This window comes from Apostichopus japonicus, chromosome 13, assembly GCF_037975245.1.
Source record: "Apostichopus japonicus isolate 1M-3 chromosome 13, ASM3797524v1, whole genome shotgun sequence".
Lineage (NCBI taxonomy): Eukaryota > Metazoa > Echinodermata > Holothuroidea > Aspidochirotida > Stichopodidae > Apostichopus > Apostichopus japonicus.
This window is the reverse complement of record NC_092573.1, coordinates 1,233,384-1,258,897: the sequence shown is the minus strand read 5'-3', so window position 1 is coordinate 1,258,897 and position 25,514 is coordinate 1,233,384. Positions and strand designations below refer to the sequence as shown.

Genomic DNA, 25,514 nt, shown 5'->3' with positions numbered 1-25,514 from the left:
TCCCTGGCTGGCACCCTGGCAAATAACAGGGATATGCTACAAACTAACTGCTGAAAGGAACAGTTTGGAATGGCTCAAAACTTCCCAGCTCTATTGTTCGTTGAAATGAACATTTCTAAACACCACCTTTTTCTTTCTTCACAAAGATTACGGAAAAATGCCAAGAAAGGCCGAAGAAGGCTGTACAATAGCAGCCTCAGAGAGGGCCAGAATGGATCGAAGGGATCTCGATTATCCACGCACAGTTCCCCCTATGGTACCCCCCGCAGTCACAGAAAATCTGGCGGTTCCCCAAAGGAGAAGCATCGTTCCTGTACCTGTGCACACCACGAGGAGGAGATGAGAGAGGTCTGTACGTGTGGAGTGCCTCACAACCCTCCGAAACCTCACAAGCATTCAAAGCCGACCGCAAACGGAATCAGCACCGTCTGTTCGGGGAACTCGCCTTTCTGTCCACATTCCACCAAGATGAAACACCACGCTGACATCCACTCGGGGGCATCTTCCCTGTCCTTTGAGTTGAACGAACTTAGCCCTCTCTCAGAGCAAAACACTATGGTCACTTTAGAACCGAGGGGTAGAGCAAATACGGGGGACTATACCACCTTAACAAAGCCTACGAAGAAAAAGAAGAACTGCGACGATATGAGTATGGTTCTGAGGAGATCTGCGATGGGTTATCCGTGGCCGAACTGTGCCTGTCACCCTCTGAATGGCTTTGAACGTAAACCCTGCAGTTGTGCTTTAAAGCATCCCCTGTCTCACACCAAGAGGGGCGCAAGAGAGGCGGGACTCTACTTCAGTGCTCCCTCGCTAGTTCAAAAGCAAATGCACAGCCCTTGCTGAATCCCATCTGCGTCAGAGTGCCAGATGCTGTCACGGCGATCGGAATTACGATGAACTCAACGAACAGCTTTCGTCATAATGTGCGATTGTGGAGGACTGGGAATGTGCAATAGAACCAGTCGCTGTATTGCAGATTTGTAAGAGTACCTTCTTCTTTTAGCATCGGCTGAAGGTGTCTTTTTTATTTTATTTTTTTTTAACTTGTTGCATGTCGTCTGTAGTTTTGGATACTTCCCAACGATATCCCCAAATTTCATTCTAAAACCACTGATGGGATTGTATGACAAAATACTGTGAAAGTTCTAATTAATTTCTCATTTTCTGAGAACATTGAAATGGCCTTGAAGAGCTCTCATGTCAGTTTATTTGGATGACATTGGTTTTGTAGTCTTGCCTCTTACAAAAGCTGTCAATTGAGTGGTGTGTAGCAACAGGAGATTGGAAGTTTTTGGCCCAAGGGTTTATGAAAACAATTAATCATATGGACAATTATTTAATCATGATTAATAATGATGGTTCCATGGTGATGAGTCCGACATAGAGGTCAGTGAGTCACATAGAGGTAACTCATGATTTAGGTGAGATATATATATAGGTAACCCATGATGTTGTTGTTAAGTCACATTTAGAAAACCCATGATTTTAGTGAGTCATATGGAGGTAACTCATGATTTCAGTGAGTCACATAGAGGTAACTCATGTTTTGGTGAGTGCCATAGAGGTAACCCATAATTTAAGTGAGTCACATATAGGTAACTTATGTTTTAAGTAAGTCACATAGAGAGGTAACTCATGATATTATTGAGTCATGTCAGGGGTGAGTCATGATCTCTTAGTGAGTTTCACAGAAGTAGATTCATTAGTGAGTCGTGTACAGATGAATCATCATTTGAAGAGCAACATATAAAGACACATGGATGTACAAGTACCTCATGATGAGTTAGTGAGTCACTTTACTGAGCATTATATTCAGAGGCCTCTCAAAAACAGTTTCCTTGTTTATTAAAGTTGTTGACCTACATTCCAGACTGTTTTCCCATCATTTTTTAATTCTGTTGCTATAATTTAAAGAGAATCAGTATAACATTTACATCTGCTAGAAAGAGCCAAAGAAATTCTCCCATGGTCAAACTGTTTGCATATCATTTTAGGTCAACCTCTCCATTTAATTTTACTCTTTTGAGACATTGTATTTCCTACTTTCTATGAATGGGAATAACCAAGCAAAATCTTTAAGTTGAAACTATTATTAAAGATGTTAGTATATTTGGTTAGTTTAAGTATCTAACCACTGCTTTCTCTTGACATGTATCTGGTAACTGGGGAAGCAGGGAGAGATGGAGGGAAAGGAGGGGTGGGGCAGCTTTGGGGGGAGGGGTGAAGCAGGGAGTGAGTGAGTGACTGGGGTGTAAACAAGTATGCAGACTGTAATTGCCTTATTGTTGCATTTGAATTACAAGTAGTAGAATGTAGAATAAACAGTATTTAGTTTTGAAAAACTTGCCAAAATATGATGATAAAATTGCCTTTGTATAAAGCTGGCTTGAAATGTGCTATATTTCAATCATATGGGGTCAACATTTCCTACTTAAATCTTTAGTATCATTGTAGCATCACTGATGAGTAAATGAGAGTAATATATGAGGTTTTTTGTCTTCTTTTAATTACTGTGTTATGTAAATACAGAGTTATAAAAATGGTGCACAGTGCAAGAGGCATTATCATAGATAAAGTTTTGGATAAACATTGGGAAACTAGCTATTACCCTTGCCTATATCTCCACAAGAATTGGGAACAAATCAGTTTCGACAGTAAATGAATGATAGTTCTATGTTTAATAAATGAATGATTGTTACAAACAGACTGTGGCTACCTGTCAACTGAACTAAAGCAAGATGTCATATTGAATTCAACCGGGTCAGTTCACTCATATTTTGTAGATAATATAGTTAATATATATTTTACTGCCATTAGAGTTTTCCCGTGTGGATAAAATATACCATGAGGGAGGAAAAATTTGAAATGAACCACACAATTTGTGGAATATATTTTTCATTTATCAAAGTTAATCAAGGAGAGGTTCTCAAAGTACATATGATGTTGGAGCAGGAATTTTACGAACTTTTAATATCACAGCATTTTAAGTTTCCCTCAAGTTTAATATGATGGCTGTATTTTCAAAGAAAAGAATGAAAACTGTGTTTCAATGTGTTACTTTTGGCTAATATATCAAGATATTTAGACATGTAACAATTTATCCAGGAACATTCATGTAGTACAGTGTAATTGTTAGGTGCATTGGTTGTGGAAGTTGCATTGTTCGTATGAGAGCAATATATTAGACAATTCATGAACTAAGGACTATAACTTCAATTAATACTATGAAGGGAAACCAGCAGAATGAGTATATAAAGTATTGCGTATTTGTGAGTTACTGCCATGTAAATTCAATTCATTGGATATTGGATTAGGCTTACTGAATTTGAACAAACATCAACTATTACTTGATTAGGCTTCACTGAATTTGAACCTGTTGAGATCGGAGGGGGGGGGGGTAAGGGGCAGGGAGGGGTTATTCTCATTCATTATCCTGTCATTGGATTCAGTCGTAACTTGGCCAAAAAAGGTATTTTTCACTATAGAAGGACCTATATTTGAAAGTCTCAGTTTCACCAATTCATGTCATTCTTCTACTGATTCCAGGTGCTCGATTAAAAGATTTGTTTTACAATTTCTGCTCGATTCTTGCAACATATCTAAAGGAACTCTGTGAGGATATGTGAATCAGTATCATTGTTTTGTGTCTTTTTTTCTTATGAATATCTATCTTACGTCTTGTAAATATTCATGTAAGAAGGAAACTTGTACATAAAGAAAATAAAATCAAGACTTTGGAAAGAAATGATAGCTATTCTTAAAACTATTTTGTGAAAGAAGATTAAAGTTTGTACTAATTGACAGATGTAAGGTCATTTTAAAACAAAACAAAAATCTAGGGTTAAATCTAAATCAAACAACAGTGTCAACGTAAATGTCGGTGATCGCTTTTGCTATCTTGTATTACAGCCTTTTCATAACTTTTTTACTCTTAATAAACTTCTACTTAGTGTTCGTAACCAGTACAACAAAATGTTATGGACAAAACATTAGCTTGTGACTGAGACTATAAATTTATGAAAGATGATCCCATTTGAGTGTTTCTTGCATATTAGAAACACTTTGCTTTCATCACCATCAATGAAATTATAATTTGAAGAAAACAAAGACTATAATCACTTGGTTTTAAGTTGGAGAATATTTTATTTTGTTGAGAAAATAAATCTTTTTGATTTTATAACAATTGACGTGTCCCTTGACTTTATCCTGGTTAACTATCAACGCATGATATCCCAACAATTGGATTAGATATATTTTTCCAACCCTCCCTTTAAATGCACAGGTGTAGAAATTAACGATTTTCTTTAAAGTTCTCTCTGGAAAGAAGTTTTTACAGTCACGTCATACCTCCTATTATGATTCCATGTTAGTCCCAGTGTTTGTGTGTATGTATGTTTGTTTATATTGGGACCCACAGAATAAAGGAAAATCCAATGGGCATTTACCCAAAAGTAATGTTTAGATGCGTCATATTGCAAGAAAATAATTTGTGTGTCAAGCAACCCCATTGTAACCCCCCCCCCTCCTCACACACACGTACACAAAACAACAACAACGAATACAATGATGCTGTTATAATTCAATAACAACACTTCATTTAAATCTTGGCTCTCTTGGGAAATCAATACAAACTGAAGTAAGTTCATAAACATTACTATGCATTTCTCAACTTGAATCGTAAAAGTGTAGGATACATTTTTCTGCTGGTTAGGGACATCTACTACTACTGTCAAACTTCAGTCAATGCATTGAATTCCCACTTAGCCTAATAAACAACTTATTAGGACTGCAATCTTTCAAATATTATTGATGAAATGGTGAAGTATCTTGAATATTCTGACATAGCCTATCAGGATTACACTTCATAATTCTACATATGAAACTATACACACAGCTAGTAGGAGAAACTGTTAATGCTAAAATGATCAAAAGTTTGCTTTATGATCTTTCGAACTTAACAATAGTCAATTAGCAAGAAACACAGGGTTGAGCCAGCGGCTACACCCGCCCCGTACCTCACTTTATGAAAGGGCGCCGCAAAAATAGATTCTGTTGAGTAAGACCACTGATCTGTACGTGTACAGATCACAGATCAGTGAGTAAGACGTTATTAGTCTACTTTTCGCCGAAATCGTGAACTTTTGAAATTGAGGGCGATATACATATTTACAGGCATAGAATCCATTCTGGTCCGTTTGCCTTCCCGTGTATGGCGACTTGTTAAGTGTTGCCACTAAATCCTTCCTTGCCATATGTTGACCTTGCAAGAAATATTTATCTCATGTGGAACTTTCAGATAGTTTATTGTGGGTAACTTAAAAGGTGTTATTTATGTAAAGTAGTTCCGTTAACCAAGTATATAAATATACATCTATAGATTTATAGAGTTGTATCTCTGACGAAAGATTTACCACTTTAGGGACCTTAGCCTTGCTTAATTGTGGGATTATTGAGTGGCATTAAGTACGGCGTTCACTTTCAGTAGGTTACCTTATATACCTCACAATGTCCATATACATTCGGGAAGTGCTTGCACTGTTTGGCTCTTGTCCAATGTCCAATTCTTGTCATATCCAAGAATTTTAATAATTGTCGTTTGTCGCGGTTCAGGCTGTTTTTTTAGAAGACGGATATTAACAACATTTCAGGGTTACACAGAAGCAACACTGCAGACCTGTGGCATAAGGTTGTCAGCGGTCAGATAACGTCGCGATGTCGAGCAAAAACAGATTGTAGGTGTTCTTTCTCAACATAGAACGAACAAAGCGCCCTCTATTCCAAGCAATAATAATTGCCGATGATTGGTTGTCTGCGAAGATTAATTGATTGTTCATCATATGTCTTAACAATAACTAATCGTTCTAAAAATATGACCCACAGAAAGATGCCCGTAGGTTTATTTATTTTATTCTGAAACTAACATTTTCTACTGTTAAACAGACTCAAATACCGTCCCACTCGCTATGAACACAAACTTATGAGAAGCGAATTTTCCATGGACATTATACATATGCCAACACGAAAACCTTTGGTTGAAAACGTCGACTTCTGGAATAACTACGCTAAGAAAGCCTTTGGAAAATCTTGAATATTTTAACCAAACCACAACATTGCCGTCGTACTTCCGTAATAAGATTACAGGAGCCATGTCTCCAATGCCAAGAGAATCCTCCAAGAACCTCTTTAAACTAATAAACACTAGTTTCAACTATTCTTCCCACTACAGAAGATGTTTATCTCTAATTAAGTTGGGTTCCTCGGCCTTATCATTTTTCCCGATACGAGACTCGCCATGAAAGAGTAAACTAGGCTTAAACAACTGAGAAAAGTTAGATCCCTGGTCTAGCAAACTTAGAACAAAAAATATTTTGAAGGCACCGCGCTGATTTAATAAAGATCTGTTTGAATCAAATCAAGGAGCGTTCACCAGTGAGTTCTGGCCGCTCTGACAAGTAAACATACCCGTCATTCACGCATTAACACGGTTATATACCGATCTGGTTATAACTAATTCTTCACCGCGTCATCCCTTTGTCAGTGACAGCATTGCCTTCACCATAACTCTCATTATCTGGGACGGATTCTCGGAGAATTATTCCTTTATTACGTTCCATGTTGGTCTACTGTGAGAACATGCGTTGTGAGCATATCAGCTTTGACAGCTTAGCAAGCTCGTCCCCAGACGGCACTGAGTATGCCCGGAACGCATAGCCTCCTATCGTAATATCCAGGCCCGTCCACCCTCTCGAAGCGTAAAGACAAATAGTAATAATATCTATTGATTGGCCAAAAATAAATTTTACTATTTCAGTTGTATTTATAGCTTTACATCTACAACTGTGTCACCGCAAGAAGTATTTTATGTCATTATGTTACGGATTATTGCCCTAATTTTCACAGTTTTGTAATTGTACCTCTTTACAGTAAACAAATCCCTCCCCTCCCCACCCCTTCCTGTTTAAATTAACATAGACTTGGTTTGTTCGGCGATATGTGTATGACGCTGGACTTGTTAGATTTCGGCGTAAAGTACACGGTCTCACGTGGTCAAATTATTATACACAACTTTTGACCTGAAAACCATTTTAATGTGTTATGACTTACTTGAAACGCGATAGATAAAGGTAATGAAAATATTGCCATGAAAGGTCTATACTGTGCGACCACTCAGTAAAGAGACCAGTCATCCATTACAGTTTACATCTATTTTGTTTCGTTCGTATACATTTACTTGAAAAGTCACCAAATTTATTGAAAAACAAATAGGATGCTGTGTAAAAAACAAAAAAATCCCATCAGTTCTTCCCCTTCCCCTGTAGGTACAACGTAACTATATAATTCTCCATTGTTCGGTTTGGTATGCGGCATTTGTTTTATCCCACAGGTCCTGCTGTTCAAAGACAGTAGTGATTGTTTGTCCATTACTGGTTACCGTCACATTGACGTCATTTCTTGCTGGATTTTCAAAAGCCTAAGAGAATAGCTTTATATATATTAATATATACAAACCTACACAAGGAATACAACCTTCAACATATATCATAACAAAAGAAAAATAACACCATAACAAAATGGTACAGACAGGGTTATATAGTGCACAATGCGAGTAAATTTTGCGACCGTTCTTGATTTGCTGAAGCTACAAAAATCAGCAATAATTGTCTGTTCGGCTTTGCTGTTGTATATTTTTATATTTTTGGTGGGCATCATTGCACTTTCGTTTAAGTCATTGTTCAGAAAACTGTGGAATGTATATATATATATATATATATATATATATGTATATATATATAGAGGCTTAATTTGATTAAATTTCTTATTTAAGTTAACGGTGAACTCGAACGGTATAACTGTACTTTTGTTTTGTCCTCTGCTCTATACTATTTTACTTCCATTTTTTTTTTACTACTATCACACTGGTATGAAGATGGAGTGTTTGTTTTCGAGAAATTATTGTATTCAAGTTCTTCGTGATTGTGAAATTAACATTGTTAAAGGTAACCGGAAAGTTACTTATATGCCGGTCCTTGATTTCTGATTGAAATACTTCATATAAATACATAATAGGGTCATGATAAACTTTTTGGAAGGGTCATAGGCAGATCCAGGATTTTAGAAAGGAGGGAGTATGGCCCTGGATGTTGAAACGAACTCCCAGGAAGGGGGTGTGGGGTCTATAAATAGGTTTAAACGTAATAATGTGCTAGTAAATCCTTTATTTTTTGTGTGACGCTCAAGGGGCTTGTACACACCCTTGGATCCGTAATCTAGAAGCGTAGTCGGATCAGGAAGAGTGGTAGAATACTCCCCACTTAATGTTAACAAAACTACCCGGCTGGAGATGGAAGTGGGGAGTAAACGACGGTCTTGTCGATGCCCCGAAGGTATATAATAGTACAAATTCGAAGAGAGGCTTGAATTCCGTACAATATGCCGTACGGTGCCAGATGAGTGCATATGAAAAGATCACGGATTAAAAGAAACTAATTAGTTTTATAAACTCATTAAAATATCCAAGTAAGTGTAGTCTGAAAGTAAACTCGGCGCAAAATCTAAAGAAAATATTCTCTTCTAACGCGCAAACTCGACAACTCTAAAGTTCACGTGACGTCATCGAACACACATACATTGAGAAACGTGAAAAAGACACTGCATAGCAACTGGTCACACACATTGAACAGGTACGGTCGTGTAACTGAGTACCGTTACTTGGCCACAGTCAACAATTTGTAGGCAGTGCATGAGTACGTAGTTAGGAGTATTAACGTTCGAAGCAGAAGTAGCTCACTCACTGTTGCTATTAATGTTTAGACTAAATTGATGATATTCGGACCCACGGAGGTGTTGGCAGGCTAATTTGAGGTGATAGAAACAAGCTACAGGGATGACTTCCGCAAGGATTTTTGCTTGCCTATTGTAATTTTCCTACAAATTTCAATTTAGTTTAAATACCACATTCTTATCCTATGCCTAACTCATTTTCTATTGCCAATGTTGGCCCTAGGCTTTAACTTAGTCTAGGCTAAGTTACGTTACACTTAAGTTATAGGAATAACAAGTAGCCTAACGATGGGGAGGACGTTTTAACCAACATTGTTTCAAGTAACAAAGTTAACCTATCCTTAGTTAGGCTAGAAGGCTTAACTAGCCTAGTCCTAAGTTATTATGGTGGTGTACGGAAAATTTGCATTTCCCCGGCCTTAGTTCTGTGATGTAGCATGGTCACTTCGAAGTTCGGACACCTAAGCCTTAAAACACCCCAAAACTATATCTTCTGGTCTAAACCACCTGAAAATATACTTGATATGGTGGGAGAATTGTGTTATATTACGATAAACGGCCAAACTTTCTTTCCTGCAAACTGTTTTCACGTTGTATTCCAAGAAGATTCTTCGTGATTGTGGAACGGGTATTTCTTTGCTAGAGTATTGCGAAGTTCGGACACCCAACCCACAGTGTGGCGCTGGTGATAAAATTGGTGGTGCAGTTGCTCTTTCAGTAATTATAACAGACTTCATAGATCTCTGTCATTTTATTGACAAATATGTAAGTACTTTCTTGCACACGGGTCATTTTGAAGAGAAAATACTTGTAGCTTCGTACTTTTTGGTGAAATTTGGGTCTTCCTGTAGGTAGTCATGGTGAAATTGTGTATTTCTTAGGGTGTCCGAACTTCGCAGTGTTCCGAACTTCACAATACTTACTATACTGTGTTATACATAGGCCAATAGTATTAGTAATAGTATATGTAGCTGCACCGATAGACACTGTAACTTTTAAGTGTAACTTAGTTGTCATGTTAGAAAGTCATTGAAATCACATTTTTAAATGCAATGTTAATTGACCAAACTTTTGTTGTGTTGTACAGTTAAACTCCCTAGGCCTACCTTGTATTAATTTTATCTACTTCTGGTGGAATCTGATCAATCCATCAGTAAAATTACAGAGTTGAAGGTTTGGCTAGAAATAAAACCCAGTGCAATATCAATGAGATCGTTATTTCCACTGTCTTTACAAGAACATAATTCATGCTCTTACTAGTAGTAGTATGCCAAGTGACTGTATACCATTATACTGTTAGTAAGACCAAGGCTAGGCTATGTAGAATTGATTAAAGGTCCTGTGTATTTCCCTGACATACCCATAGGCACTCCCAATGTATTTATGTATGAAAGAAAAGGCAAGATACTCCACAAGTACCTGTAAGCTATAGTATGTCATCCACCATGTTTGGTGTCCAGATTTACCAAAGTACTGTATTGATGGCCAAGTCTGCCTGAGAAGACTAAGTAGCCAGTTAAATCTCTCTTTGGCAATACACTTAGGCTAGGCCTATCTGATGACTGTCATGGACTGCAATGCGTAGAATGATGCACTTGTGTAGTCAAAATGGTACCTTCTTACTAGAAGCCCTGTGAGCATCTTGCCGAAGTTTCTTTTATAAATATTGTGTGGCGTAGGTTGGGAGGGCCTGGGTCCATACCTGGGCCTATAGTGTAGTTCAGTAGTGGTCCCATGCCTACCGTTTCCTCGTTATGTGCAGCATCAATCACTTTCTTGGTCAACATAACAATAAGCACAAAAGGGAAAACACTGTGATTCAGGTAAAAAGTTTCTAGTGAAATTTCTATCGAAGTCAGACTAGAAGAAAGCAAGAAAAAAAGAAGATCTCATTAAGATCTAGATTTATGATGAAGTGAATTGTAGAAGTTGCTAACTGATAGCCTAAAAAGATTCACAAAATAGATTATTCATGCCTCCATGATTTCTTTACATAAATTTAAAGTAAAGTCCTCTGTTCTGGATAATTGAAGGCCATTTAGGCAAGGAACATGAGACCATTTAAAGTATCAAATTGAAATATTTCATGCAAACCATGTTAATCAATTCCCTGTTAAATATTCTGCAAAGTTTGGATACCATTTTGCAGCAATAAGTACAGTCTACTGTCAGGAGTTTGGTCTGTATCATTCATTAACTAATTGCATTGAGCTGCGAGAAGCGTTTTGGTTTTTGCTGTGAAGTTTGTTTTTGATCACATCAAATTAGTACCCACTAAGTCTGTATAATAATAAATTTGAAATAAGTTCAAAATAGTCAGCAAGAGGTTTTGTAAAAATATTAAAGGCATTTCAGATTTTACCTTAGCTATAGGCCAAGCAGTGAGTGGCTAATTCCATAGAATCCCTGTTAGTTTTAATAAAAGGCAAATTAAGGTATCCTTAGCAGTTTCTCTTTTTACACCCCTTCAATTTGGAGCTAACACACACCAGATACAAACAGTGGTATTCCTTTTATCATGCAACTTGCTAAATTTTTGATGGAAAACTGATCTTGGCCTTGCAAAGTTATTGCTTTGAATGTGCCAAGAGCAAAATCCCCTATAGTCCTTTATTTTAAAGTAGGAGAAGGGGGGGGGGGTGAGGGGCTTGGTGTGGTGAAGGTCTGGTAGATGCACAATGCTGAATTCATTTCCCTTAGATGCATTGTTCCAAAAATGAGCATATCTTTTGTTGTAAGGTTGTAAGTCTCTAAGCTTAATGACCAACGATTAATAAGTATGTGGCAGTGCTCATGAAATCCCTGATGTTTTCTTCGAAAAAACTGTGGGTGATACTTTTTTGTAGTCATCTTTTACAGAAATTTGCAACTTACAGTGTAAATATTTCAGTATCGATAATAACGTTTATAGATTCTTTAAGTGGTTGCGCGCACTATATAACTCAGTAACAATTTTGGTACTTATTATCTCGCAGTAGATTATTTTTGAGTATGTGCCACTGTGGTGGTCTGCAAATGATTTACATGGTAGCCATTGAATACAATAAGTGTCATTAATAGGGTACAATGCTTGCTCAAGAGCCATGAGAGAAGCTAACTTCCATATACTATATGATGTTCTGGACCTCTAGTCTGTTAGTTTTTATCTTTCTAATTATGTAGTTTCATTATGGAGATATGCATGTTACACTATAACCTTAATCTCTTACTCTGTTACTCATCTCTTCCATGTGGGCTCATAGTATACGTGCAAGAGAAGATACTCCATTTATTGTGTAACAGTATATCCTCATTTGGTCACTACTGGTTGGACAAAATGTTTGTATCTGGTGGATGTGGAAGTCATGTATATATGTAACATGTTATTCATTTTATTTCTTTGTCTGTGAGAGTCTATACCTTCAATCCTTTTCCACCCCCCCTGTCATTTGATAATTTCCCCTAAAATGACAATAGCAAACCAACTACCATCTTCACGTTTATTGTTTTTGTCTTTTATGATAGGTGGATATAGTTTGAACAGAAAAGGGCAATAGAAGTACAACTCAACAACGCTGATTTACTAACTTGTAGTGTAGCGTAACCGTTGGTTATCTACTTTGGTTTAATGGTTCAACTATGCCAGCAGGAAAGGGAAAAACGCCAAATGGACAGGAGACACAGAACAAGGATAACGACGATGGTACCTGGATAACAGAATCACAGAAAGTCAACAGTTTTGAAGCAGCGTACACTCTGAAAGATGAGTTGGGACGGTAAGACAGAGGATCATAGTTTAATTTTATTGTCATTATGGGCCCTGTTTCTGTGTGACTTTGCTGATTGTTTTCATCAACCTGGAATAAGCAATATGTGTGTTTTTCTGTGTGTTTAAAAATTCAAATAATAAATGCAGTAGGCTGTATATAGTGCACTCTGTAATCGAAGGATAGATGAGGGTGGCTCAAATTAGAGTGTATTATCTGAATCCACAGAACTCTGTGATACTGTCCTTTCTGGGATTGTGAAGAGAAAGTCCATTGTACTCACACTCACTCTGTCATACTACAAGTCTGATTGTGATTGACCTTACCATGGTCATTGTGGCCCAAATGTTGTTAACAGTCTACATTAGGTGTTCTCACAGCATTGTTACAAACGCTGGATTCTGAGTCCGGGGCGCAATGTTTTAGCAAGGGATGCAAAATCTTAAAACTGCTTGCATCCAGCAGTCGCAAACTTGTTTTATTAGAGGAACAAACCGCAAGTACACAAACTCACAACCAGGCCTGTGCAAAACATAACAAAATATATTTTTGAACAAACAATTTGTCTTTCTTTCTTTCATTTAAAAAAACCACAACTTCTTCTGAAAGGAACCAAAATTTCTTCCAATCGTACAGTTGAATAAATTTGTTTGAAAACAAATAAATCATAACAATCAACCGCAAGGTACAGGGATAACAACATTTTCATTACAGAGATTTTCATGGTAAATATTGATATAACAAGCGCTCATGTTACGAAGATGCACTTGAACTGTATCTGAGACTATCACATAATATTTGAATCATCGTTTTGATCAGAAAATGTTATAAGTAGAGACAATCTATGAATTTTTTGGGAAGCTAACAAAATGATTTTTCATCTTGCAATATGTTTCTTCTCTCCGCACTGATAGTCGCTAATGTAAAATGTGCATTCATACTACAGTAGTTTCTATCTTGCAAACTTTTTCGCGGTCCCCTGGAGCATGTGCTCCAGTCAATTTTCTTGGTGTGTAAACTATTGTACTTCATGCATCATCAAAAGTAGCAATTGAAGTTTTTTTTTTTTTAATCGACATTGCGTAAAATGTTACTTACATAGGCCGACTGTAATTTTCATGGAGCTGGTTTTTTTCCAAACACTGCAAAGAGCCCAGGGTAAATGTTGGATCAGGTTTTGAGGATTTTCGCATGTGTTGTTGAAACTCTGAAGTCCGAAACAGGCCCATGTACATGCAGTAGTGACCTGTGGAATTTAGCGAGATATATGCACACTGTAGGTTTGGGGATTTTTGAATAGTTGGTTGTTGGAATCGCTGCAAGGACAAAGCACGGAGCTACTACGGAGTTTGCGAGCTGGTAAGCACAACGGTGGATGAAAGGGGCTGGGGGAGTGAAAATTCGTTGGAAGGGCAGGGCAGGCCGCATGGCCCCTGTTAAACAGCCAAGTTAAGGCACTGTGCCATCTACCCTGTACATTGTGTAGAACATTCACACTGTATGGTGAGCAGTGATACTATCACATCTTTACAACGACACTAGTAAGAGTAGTTCATACAGTATATGCGATTGGTGTTCGATCAGGACACAAGCTTTTTCTACGCATATCAATTCCTTAGCGCCATTCCTTGTGCGGCACGCGAACTGAGTTCCACCGCCGCAGTTTTAGGCCTATGACTTTACCATATAGACCATTTTCCTACAGCCATAGCGTGAAAAGTTAATACCGAAAAAACTTAGTTCAAACGGCACTAAACAGAGAAATGTGTTGTCTCTAAAGTTCTGTTATTTTCTTAACAATACAGTTCAAACTTCCACCGGACTTCGGTGATTTACGATGCAAGGTTAATAAATATCGAACTCAAAACCCTCATTGAAAACACACAGTAAATACTGAAGAAAATCACCATTTGATAGCCGTACTTTGTTTGCGTAACCATCCTCTTGAATATTCATTGACAAATTTAGTTCAAACGGCTTTGGAAAGGATTTTTTCTTAACTTTACATTGATGTTAAATTCATTTTCATTGGTCACTATCTACAATCGGACCAAGTACAATCCAATCGAATCTCTTCTAAGAAAAATACAAGTTTCGCTTTCTTCGGTGGGCACGCCGTTACGTAATATGTGTATCCTGTACTCTGTAATAGGGTACAGCTACGCAATGCACAGTGTTCACCTACATCGCCACAGCCGAGTTTCGCTTTCAAAAACTTTCAAATATTTTATTGAACTTAATATTATTTCAAAGAAAATGACCGTGGAATATGCATCATAAATATTGAAGCAAGTAAGTGCCAATTAATTTATCTAATGCAATCCTATAATTATTGAAACACCATTTAAGACCCCCTGATGAATGGAATAGTCCAAACAACTTGTCCGCACAGAGCCACAGGATTTTCGGTCAAGGTGATGAGTCATACGCATTGGTCAGTAAGAGGGCTATTTTGAAGAATGTTTAGTGTGCATTTTAGAAAGAAAGGAATTGATATGTGGCGCAAACATTTTGAGGACTTGCGTCCTTGGGAAGCAAACTTTATTCACAAATAACGTTACTGTCTCATTTGGTAGTAAGTGGGCCAAATCTGGTCTCTGGGAAGCTATAAAGTGGTTTACAATCATAGTGAATAATTGGGTGTAGGTCCATATAGGTTCCTTGACTTAAATACCTTACTGACCTGCCGTGCACATTTGTCAATCTACAGTAGGTATAGTATAGTGAAAAGTTGGTTCTCTCTTGCCGGCCTTTTACTCCAACCAATGCTTCTCTCTGGCCCTCATAGAACATAAATTGAGAACACTTTGTCTAGACTGAGCCTTAATTATTGCCATGTTCATGAAGCATCATAGTACTTGTCATGGTGAGGTTTCATAACTCAAGAACATCAATCTAGCACTATCTTTGTAGCAATAGTGATGTTGTGACATTCATAGTCTTTGTTGTTTTACTGTTGTACAAAGTTAAAGTTTGCTGAATAAAAGTTACCTAAAGACTTCTTACAAGACTAGCATGGCTTTATTGTTTTTGTTAATTGATATGGGCCACCTATTGCAAAAGATACCATATCTAAGCTAACTTTGATTCTAAACTTATCTCTCCATCTGGCGTCTACTGGGACTGTTCCAGATGATTTTTATGGAGTTGGCCTTGTAGAAAGTGTTGTTAAAAGCTCTCTACAAGTGTAGACTCCTGCACTCATAGCTTCTTTAGCTTCCTGTACCTGTGCAATCCAACTTGTTTTTTTTTGCCATTAGAGACAGGTAATTTCATGCACATGCATGCCTGGATATCACTGTTATCATAAAGACATTATATATGAAGAGACACATGTGTATGGTACTTCCTTCTCTTACTTGGTGGAACACAGTGTTGTGTGTTGTCAAGCTTGCAACATTTCTCTCAAAGTGCCCACGGTCTGTAGTGGTTTGACGTTGCCGTGCATATCTTAGAAAAGAAATTTTGTGGATCAAACTTGAGATTAATCAGTTAAATGATTTACAGACTAAATATAGCAAGTACCCTTTGCATTCATTAATTTCAGTATTTTAACATTTTAAAAATCTATAATTTTGAAGTGCGAGATCTAGGTAAATAAAATCATTATACAACTAAAACTCAGATAGTGTCTGTATGATGGATAGACCCCTTAAGGGTACAAATTGGGAAATGGTGTTAAGCCTATTGAGCAAGATCAGTTGTAGTGATTTCGAAAGGAGTTTTTTGCAAAACGGTTCAACCTTTTTCATTTATTCCTTGTTCCTGAAGTAAGTGGAGGGACTGGGGTCGCTGCCATATGGTTCACGATAGAATTGCACTGGGTTGGGTGCCCATGTGTGTGCAAATTGTCATGAGTCATGGATGCGTGCATAATGATAGCAAAATCCCACACAGAAAACACATCTAGGTACTTGGGGGTTCAGAATGATAATCAAGGTAGCTGACCAGAAGTGGCCAGTCAATTTAGGGTGTACATTGCACAGCAAAGCAAATTATCAATGATCAACCAAGACGACCAAGTTTCCCACCAAGGTTGTGTGACGGACGACTAGATTCAGCAAAATGCAGTCTGGTCAAACTTGAGAAAGATTGCCATTTAAATGTATCATTTTTGCATGGTCATATGAACGTAACAGTTTTAGACTTGTTCATTATTGATAATGAAGTATTTGAGCATTAGGAACTCATAGAATATATAGTATCACAAGTATGCATATTAAGCAGCACTGTAAAACTCTTACAATTTTGACACAAATATTTTGATGTAGTACATTCTTTGCCCTGTAAGAGGATTTCTGATAATGTGCTGGTAGTTACCATGTTTGTACTGTCTGATGGTACACTTGTCATGTTATGTGACTATATAGGCTCTTTTTTCCGGTCACCTGGGAAATTTCCTTAAAAAATTGCCCTGCGTAGTCCAAAATATATTATCAGATCATTTTAGACAGAGTGCTAAGGCTGTGTGGAGACAGACCTAAGCAGACAGTGTTCATTTATACAGACCTGTGCCCAAATCCATTTCTAGTGCTTTTAGCAATGTAGAGCAGAGATGGTAATTGAACGCAAGAGAAAGTAGATCAAGTTCATTGTTCAAACTGAAACAGAAAGTTTCACAATGTCAATATCCATCTTCTTTGGTAGCATATTGAAATATCAAAGATTAAAACATGTTTATGTTACAAACTACTTTCGGTTTCGTGGCTATTCTAGTACTTGGCCTGTGATCCTGAGGGAAGTTCCTAATTTCATTTTCATAGATAATATTTACAGCTTTGGGTTTCTATTCTATTCTATCTTTTCCATTCTATTCTACTCTAATCTTTAATAGACACAACCAAAATTGACTTTCAACTTGAGTCAAAAACACTAGAACCATAAAGTTGAAAATTTGTTAAATACACATTATTCATTTTGTGTTATAATCACCAAACCCTACACATATAATTGAAGTGTAATTTGCATTTACAATAAGTTTTAAGATTTTTGAATTAACATAATTACTCATCAGGTTACCATGACAACACACACTGTGTAAGAACATTTCCCATGCTACTGTATGTATGGACTCCATTGGTAGAAAGACAAACTGAATGTCAACAGTTGCTTGATTGCCATTGAACACAACCACCATCACAGAATGTGGTGACTAAGATTTCTGCAATTATAAATTAGAGCTGCAACTGGCAAGTTGCTATTTTTGTGTCTCATAAGTTAATTAGGAACTTGAGTGGCATATCACATGACTGTGAAACAATACTTTATTTGTAATTATGTAGGCATTTTCATGAACCTTAGCTACCTAGTTCCAGCTCACATTCCAAGCATTTCTACAATTTATTCTTGCTTACTTGTAACCTACAAGAGAATGTAAAAAACACTTGCACAAGTTTGTTGATAAATTACCATTGCTGCAGAATACTGAATGTAATGTATGCAAATTGGGGTAGGATGGTGGTGGGGGGGGGGGGGGGGTTAGGAAGTAGAATTGTGCACTCAAACTTACAATACTATAAAGCTCAGTTTAAATCCCCCCCCCCTCATTGGTCGGATTTTCCATATATAAATCTTTGAACTGTGATATCAGATTTCAAACTTTCAGAACAGATTATATATACATATTTGCAAGTATTCATGACTGAAAATATAGTCAGGGTTTAAGAACATAAATTCCAATTTATTCAATGAACCCAAAGTCTGTCAATTCAGATAAAAAACAGTCACATCATTAATTTAGGAGGGACATGAATGCAGAAGATATTACCCATGCAATCCAGCTGTCAGTCAACATGAACTTGACTGCCAAAATGAAAAATAATAATTCCTTTAGCTTGTTATTATTCCATCAGTTTTACTCTTCACTGGCAATAATATATAAATAAATAAAACCTGTACCCAAACAAATCATTTACTTGTACAAGATGTTTCCAAACCATGACTTTGCATTGAGCCAACCCGATCATTGAATTTTGCATTTTTGCCCTTTTTGTTAATATAATTGGATCACATGGTCTTGCAGTTGGGTTATCCTGATTTGTGTTCGTGACATTTTTCGCCCGACATTGCTCTATTATTTGATTTGGTGTTTATGCAGTACAAAGATCCACTGGTCTAAGGGCAGAATTGCTCGTGACAGTGCTATAGTAGTGCTGCATGTACTTGTAGCATGACTACACACTGATGAAGAAAAGTAATTTGTCGTACGTAGACTTGTGGTGTCCTGGTGAGAAATCTGCAAATGATGGACTGTGTGTTATATATACTGTGGGACTAATGGAATGCTGGTACTATAGTTGGCTGTTACTATCAGCAGTAAAAAACCCGTCGAAATAATAGAGAGTTATGTTGAAACTGCAAAATTGTAGCACACTTCAAAGAATGAGTTTGTATTGAAGTGAAGATTGTGCATTATATTCTTCATTTTTGTGATACCTATGAATTGGTCCAATGATCTGTTTATTTCCTCCCCCTTCTTGTCCCCCCCCCCCACCCGCCCTTCAACAAGTTGACTGGCAGATTAGCTCTAGTTTGTTCATCTGTTGAATAGCATCTTTCTATTCGTAAATGAGTGGTTGCAAGGGGTTGATCAGGCAATTTAAACTAAGTGATTTAAAGCAGTACATCCAAGACTACAATAAAAAACTACCATTCTGTTGGCATAGTTATAACTTACTTGCTTAAACCTTCTTGTATCATCTTACAATTGCTGAATTTCAGGTCAAGATAGGAAGGAAGGGATTTTTTTTTTATTGGGGGGGGGTGGGTGGGGACATGGGGGAGTGATCAAAATGATATTTTCATAAAAAAAAAAACTAACTGATTGATTTCCTCATTAGTAGTGTAATAACTGGATCGTTTTGATATTGCTGGGGGAATATAGAGCTGAACAGTTTACTGTAATTAAAGTTTATTTTAGGTTATTATTTTGAAAATGCTGTCAGATAATTTTTCTTCTTTCTGTTATAATATTCGCCAATCATTCCATAGATTGTTATTTTAATGTCGTCAAATTTAAGGTCACTGTTCGCCATGGGTAGAGATCTATGGTGATTCTTCTCAATTCTTTAAGGTTGATTACTGAGCACTTTGTTCCGTTCCCAAAATCGATCCAAAGTACAAACATTTATTGCAGTGTAATTTTTTCATTTTGTATGCCAAATTTTGTCTTTTATAACTTCTTTTAAGCAACCAGAATGATGACAATGAGTTAAACTGATTACGGTAACGTTCAGTGAACATAGCTACAGTATGGTAATGGCTGCTGTTTAAGTCCCTGCCAGCTACCAACTTCAAATTGTGGAAAAAAGAAAAGAAAAAAAGAATGATATAAAACAGGTAACAAATATGCCAGTTCTCTTGATCTGTATATCAATGAAATAGCTACAGTAGATCTATCTGAAATATATCCCAATGGAAACTTAGTCCTTGAAAATTACAGGAATGATGAATAAAAAACATCAAGATAATGTACACAAAAAAAAGGGGGAAAGAGAGAGAGAGAGAGAAAAAACATATATAACACACTGTGCACCAGGCTTGGGGCGATTACATCTGAATGTAATCGATTACGATTACGATTACTTGAGAATGTATGATTACGATTATGATTACAGCCTAAAGTTGAAGTAATCGATTACGATTACATTGTAATGTAATCGTGATTACAATCACGATTACATTGTGGTTACTTGCACAATCCTCTGCATATCTGTTTAATATAACTCTCTGCCGGGAAATAGGGCAATGAAATAGGGCAAGGGAAGGGCATTTAAAGTATATACGGACAAAATTGTGGAAGTATATCTACAATTCCTACCAGGCATTACACATTTATGCCTTAACATGTTTAAGATGTGTAACCCATAAGTCCAGTAAAAAATACAATTTAAACAGACAAAGAGTAAACAGACAAATACTAAAGTAAAACAAATGAAGATTTTCAGGCAACACTATATTTTGTAAACTAATAATTTCTGCATAGCAGCAAAACTAAAAACTCTTTTACATGATAACACCAAAATAAAACTAAACAGCTTTGAAATGGGGCATTCCACAGTACATGGGACATGGAAGGCCAAAGTAAAAGTAAATTATTTTCATCAAAAAGTGGTCAACTCTGGTAAAGCAAATTCTGATCCACCAAAATACTTAATTTGCAGTGATTTTTTTTGAACAGAATAATTCAGGTGATAAAAAATCCTTGAATATGGCGATCAAATCCCCAGTAATTTATGTTTATTGTGCTAGAGAATTCTAGAAGCAGGAACACTTCTTTGGTCACACTAAAAGCCAATAGTAAGAATTAGTTTTAATCATTTCTAGTAATTTTGCCCTTCTCATTCAAATTTCACTGTAATCATAAATGTAATACGATTACGATTACTTTGCCCTTGTAATCGATTACGATTACTTTGTAATTTTCACAAAAGTAATCGATTACGATTACTTAAAAAAATGTAATCGATTGTAATCGATTACGATTACTGATTACGATTACCCCAAGCCTGCTGTGCACTCTGTAGAAGTCCTTTCTGTCTCTCTGCGAAACATAAGAACGAATGGATGAAGGCATTTGCTCTTTTCATGAACCGATAAAACTATCTAGTCCAGAGACCATCATGTTTCATGAGGCTGATCAAACATCTCAACATTGACAAAGGAGTGAAATTGCATGGTCGATTACAGTAGAAACAAGTGTCGAAGGGCTCTGCATGACTTAATTTGCCCTGGTTTCGCATATGTTGGGGCTTTTTATCTTAAACTCAAGCTGTGACCTAATTTTGCAAGTGAATGAATTCTAAGTTCTTACTTTTGATTGATGTGTTCAGTCCAATAGAAAACATTATAAATAGATTTTTTTATCATCATGAGAGGGAAACATGCAAGTCATGTTGACATAGTCAAAATTTTTGTGTACACTTACATTTTTGTGTGTGTGTGTGCATTGGTTGTCTTCTTGAGATGAATAGAGCATCCAATGTAATAACTTGAGAAAGGGAAGCAAGACAGGTAGTAGTATGCCTCATCAGAGCAAAATTTGAGACTGATTTCGATTGTCCGAACAGAAATTGGACTGTCCCGGAGGGTATGACGACCAATTAACATTTTACCCTACTCATGAATTTTGTCTGAGAGACTGACGATCTTGTACACGTCCATTAGAACTACACGGTTTTTCATTTGCTGGTAGAATTGATTACTTTGTGTTGTTTTTCATTAATATTCTCTAATTAATGATCATACTGTATATATGCCTTTGATGTCTAATACATCAAATGCATATATTTTGCCAACACAAATACTAGCTGGACTGTGTTATTGACACATAATTCACTGCAGCCATTCTTAAAGTGAGGATATTTCGAAGCCGGAGGATATCATCCTTGGTGAAAGTTAAGTTTCTCACATGACAATTAATGTTGTCATGGCTGGAGGTGAACATTGCTAACAAAAATAATTATAATTTTGTCTATATATATATATATACTGGTGCAGGGAACTCTAAGTTTGCCCAAACTACTGTACATGGGATAAACTGTGCAGTGTACTGCCTTTCCCTAAAATTTGATGATAATTATTTTCAGCTTCCTAAGTGTTAAGATGAGTACTGTAGGTTGTGCATACAGCACTGTATTTTATGTGACATTGTTCTCGGTTGTATGCTATATGAACGACAGATGCTATTACTTATTTACCAAATTACTAACACAGAAGCAATGGAGTGACTTATCTGCTAAATTTGCAGTTTTATCCCTATTCCTGTATTAAACCTTTTGTGTCAAACAAAAGATAAGTAGATTGATCATTGCTTTTGAAATGGAAGCTGTGGCTCCCTATAATGTGATAAGTTCAATAAATTGTTAGCACTTCAAAATGTCTCTGCATTTAATTTAAACTTTGGACAAAGAAGTACCTATAGTATTATAAGGGATTGATCCTTTTATGATCTCTTGTTGTTGTAGTTGAAGCTATTGATCAATGCTGAGTCAACTTGAAAAGTGGTTTAGATTATTAGCTGTTCAGTGAGTAGGAATCTCTACTTGGCTCTGTATATGTAGGAGACTGCAGTGTAAGTTTAATACAAGGCCAAGTCTTACCATACTATGATTAGTTTGACAGTAACTCCCTGTAATGTTGTTAATAATAAGGTGAACTTTGGCATTCACTTGTTGCAGTGATTCTTATACCCGATTGCATGGCTGATATTGGCTAGGTTTCTCTATTTTTCCAGCCTTGTTGGGTCACTCTGAGGAGCTGTCATCTGTTAACTTTGAAATTTCCTTCATCATAAGTTCTTGCAAATCCACTGATTAAGCTCTGGGACTAAAACATCTTGTGAATGTTTATCTCACTTTTCATTATGTTCTACTTTAATCCTGGCTTCAAGAAAGGCTTACAAATAATAACAACAATTTATTCCTGAAGTCTCAAATTGTCAAAGTTCTCTATGCACGTTGATTATCTTTTCTGGGGCAGGCCCAGAACAGTTAAAAATTTTGAACATTAGTTTAGTTTAGTTTAGTAGAAAAAAGGGATCAGGAGGGACACTCGAGTCCCCATCAAGGACCCTATAGGAGAGGAAAAAAACTGAAGACACAAACACTCAGACCCAATTGCAATGCTTAAAGTGTTTGTCCAAAGCATTCTTAAACCCATCACACTACTTGCTGCAAGTACAACTTTCTCAGGCAAACCCTATTTAGTTCTAATAGATGTTATGCTGAATATTAATCCTACTTTGTGACTTTTGGAGTTAAAGACAATGACCTCTGGTACAACTACTATTAGCAAACATGAAAAAGTCAGTGAAGGATAAAGTGTCAAAACCATACACAATCTTGAAAGCATGAATCAAGTCACCACGTAAGTAACCTCCTAAGCTCCAGTGTGGTGAGATTCAACAGTTGTAACCGCCTATAATAAGGAACACTCTTTAAGGAACTAATCATCCTAGTTGCCCTCCTTCAGGACCTTTCGAGTACTTCCTTATCAGTCTTTAGCAAAATATGAGGCCTAACCAACTGCTTATAAAGCCTAACTACTATGTCTTCTTTCAGAAAACTGAAATTCCTCTTGATCATACCTAAAACCTTAGCTCTTTTAGCAGCTTCAAGACAATGTTTAGAAGGTTACACACAATGCATGTGTGTAACTACTGTACTGTTTAGGTTAAAAACTGACATAAATTTTGCTGAATGGACTCAGTTCTATTAAAGAGAAACTTGTGGCTGTTTCACTGTGATTTTCTGTGTATATATTTGTTTTTTTAGGGGGGAATTAAGTTCCTTAAACAAAACCTGGAATTTATCTAATTCATTGCTTATACCAGTGTTCATTCAACTGTTTCACATTGTTAGCTCCTGACTGTAGCTTAAATATGACACTGGTAAAGTTCTACTTAGCTTCTACATTTCTACAGGTCATGCACTCTAAACATGCTAAAAACTGGCTTGTATTTCACACTGTATCCTACCCATATAGATGGTATGTACAGATGTAGAGTTAGTTAAGTAAGATCCATGGGTGACCTTTGTTTTACAATACTTTATCTAGATCATTGACTCTGCTTGAAGAGTGGAAATTTGGTGATCTACAGGTAGTGAGATTGGGGAGTTAACTTCGCTCCTCGCTTACGTGTCTCCCCACAACCTTAGCACCCTCGTTCTACCGTGCCTAGAATGTCCTGGTAACCTTTTAGCACTGTGCACCCTGTATGACCGTCCCCTCCGGTCAATGTCCTTCCTTCTCATGCTACCGTTCAAAGTGCCTTGATCACATATTTTCGAGTGGATTATTTCCTTCGGATTTTTGTCCATAAACGGTTACCTAGGATTCAATATTTTTCCATCTACTGGTCTGTGCCTCTTGACGACGAAGTCATGAGTTTTAATAGTGAGAAATGAGTGTTAAAATTAACTGAGTGAGAATGTGTTGGAATTTGGGAACTTTCCCACGATAGAGGTCATGGAGAAAGAAAAAAATCATGCAATTAATTGCTGGGATCTGGAAAATGTTTGATGGTATTTAACTTCCCTCTAAAAGTCATCGCACTGAGTTTATGAACTCTTTCTTGTATTGATTTGACCAGATGGAGGTATTGATTTAACTTTGCTATGAATTTCATTCATAGCCCTAGTGTATGATAGCCCTCAGTGGCTGAGTGATCCGTCCGTCTGTTTGGCGATATTTGCAGCTGGTTCCAGACGGGATAGGTTGTCGTCCTGAAGAGGAAAGGGGACTTCAACCGAGGGGAATTCAGAAGAAATTACGATAGGCACTGCAAAGGTTCATGGCAAAGGAACAGTTGCATTGTAGGTTGTAGGAAGGAGTTAGTAGCTACGAAAATGGACGCTAAGAAGCAGTCATGATCCAGATTGTACAATGAGGGCACTTGTCATCTCATAGGTCTGCTTTCAATTGAATCAACCATGTAACAGGCAAAGGCATGCTGGAATTTGACTAACATGTCAAAGCTTAGTATAGGACAACATGCCGAACAGTTTGCAGAAAGAGAGCGCACTAAAATCATTATGATAGATACATTTGCTGCCCTCACAAGAACAGAAGGTGTCATAGTGTTACATGTAATGATAAAACCTGCCTTAAGGTATCACAATGCCTCATTGTTTTCTGATATGATTGTTAATCCATTGTGCTTTTATGGAACATCTACTTTTGAAAGGTTAACTTTTGATATTGAATGTAGACTAATATTTCATAGAAAACAATTTCCATACCGCGTAGATTGTGTAGAATTGCTTTGAAAAGGGTGTTTCTAAAATTTGCCTTTTAGGGAGTGTATAAGTAACCTAGACATTGGAAGCCATTGTTGGGAGGACTGCTGAGTGTTACCACTTCACTTCACTTGGTATTATGTATAGAATTGTGTGATTGAAGCGGTGAGATTTGCACTGTATCATCACATGTACATACCCAAACCATGCAGTGAGGGTACAGCTCTTGCAAAATTTTATAAATTAC

At 36.9% G+C, this 25,514-nt stretch overlaps 2 protein-coding genes across 16 annotated transcripts in view; both read left to right on the top strand.

The window, feature by feature from the left end:
- The window catches only part of LOC139978921 (uncharacterized), a 65,913-nt gene extending 61,727 nt beyond the window's left edge, over positions 1-4,186 (top strand). For all 14 annotated transcript variants that reach the window (XM_071989486.1, XM_071989499.1, XM_071989498.1 and 11 more), the window contains one exon: positions 147-4,186. In XM_071989486.1, the coding sequence (XP_071845587.1) occupies positions 147-846 (700 nt within the window). In that variant the 3' untranslated portion in view covers positions 847-4,186. The remainder of the gene's footprint in view (positions 1-146) is intronic.
- Positions 4,187-8,660: 4,474 nt separating this feature from the next.
- The window catches only part of LOC139978920 (calcium/calmodulin-dependent protein kinase type IV-like), an 80,582-nt gene continuing 63,728 nt past the window's right edge, over positions 8,661-25,514 (top strand). Inside the window, exons 1-2 of one of the 2 annotated variants that reach the window (XM_071989485.1) lie at positions 8,661-8,919; positions 12,289-12,539. In XM_071989485.1, the coding sequence (XP_071845586.1) occupies positions 12,403-12,539 (137 nt within the window). In that variant the 5' untranslated portion in view covers positions 8,661-8,919; positions 12,289-12,402. The remainder of the gene's footprint in view (positions 8,920-12,288; positions 12,540-25,514) is intronic. The other variant, XM_071989484.1, reaches the window with a different exon arrangement.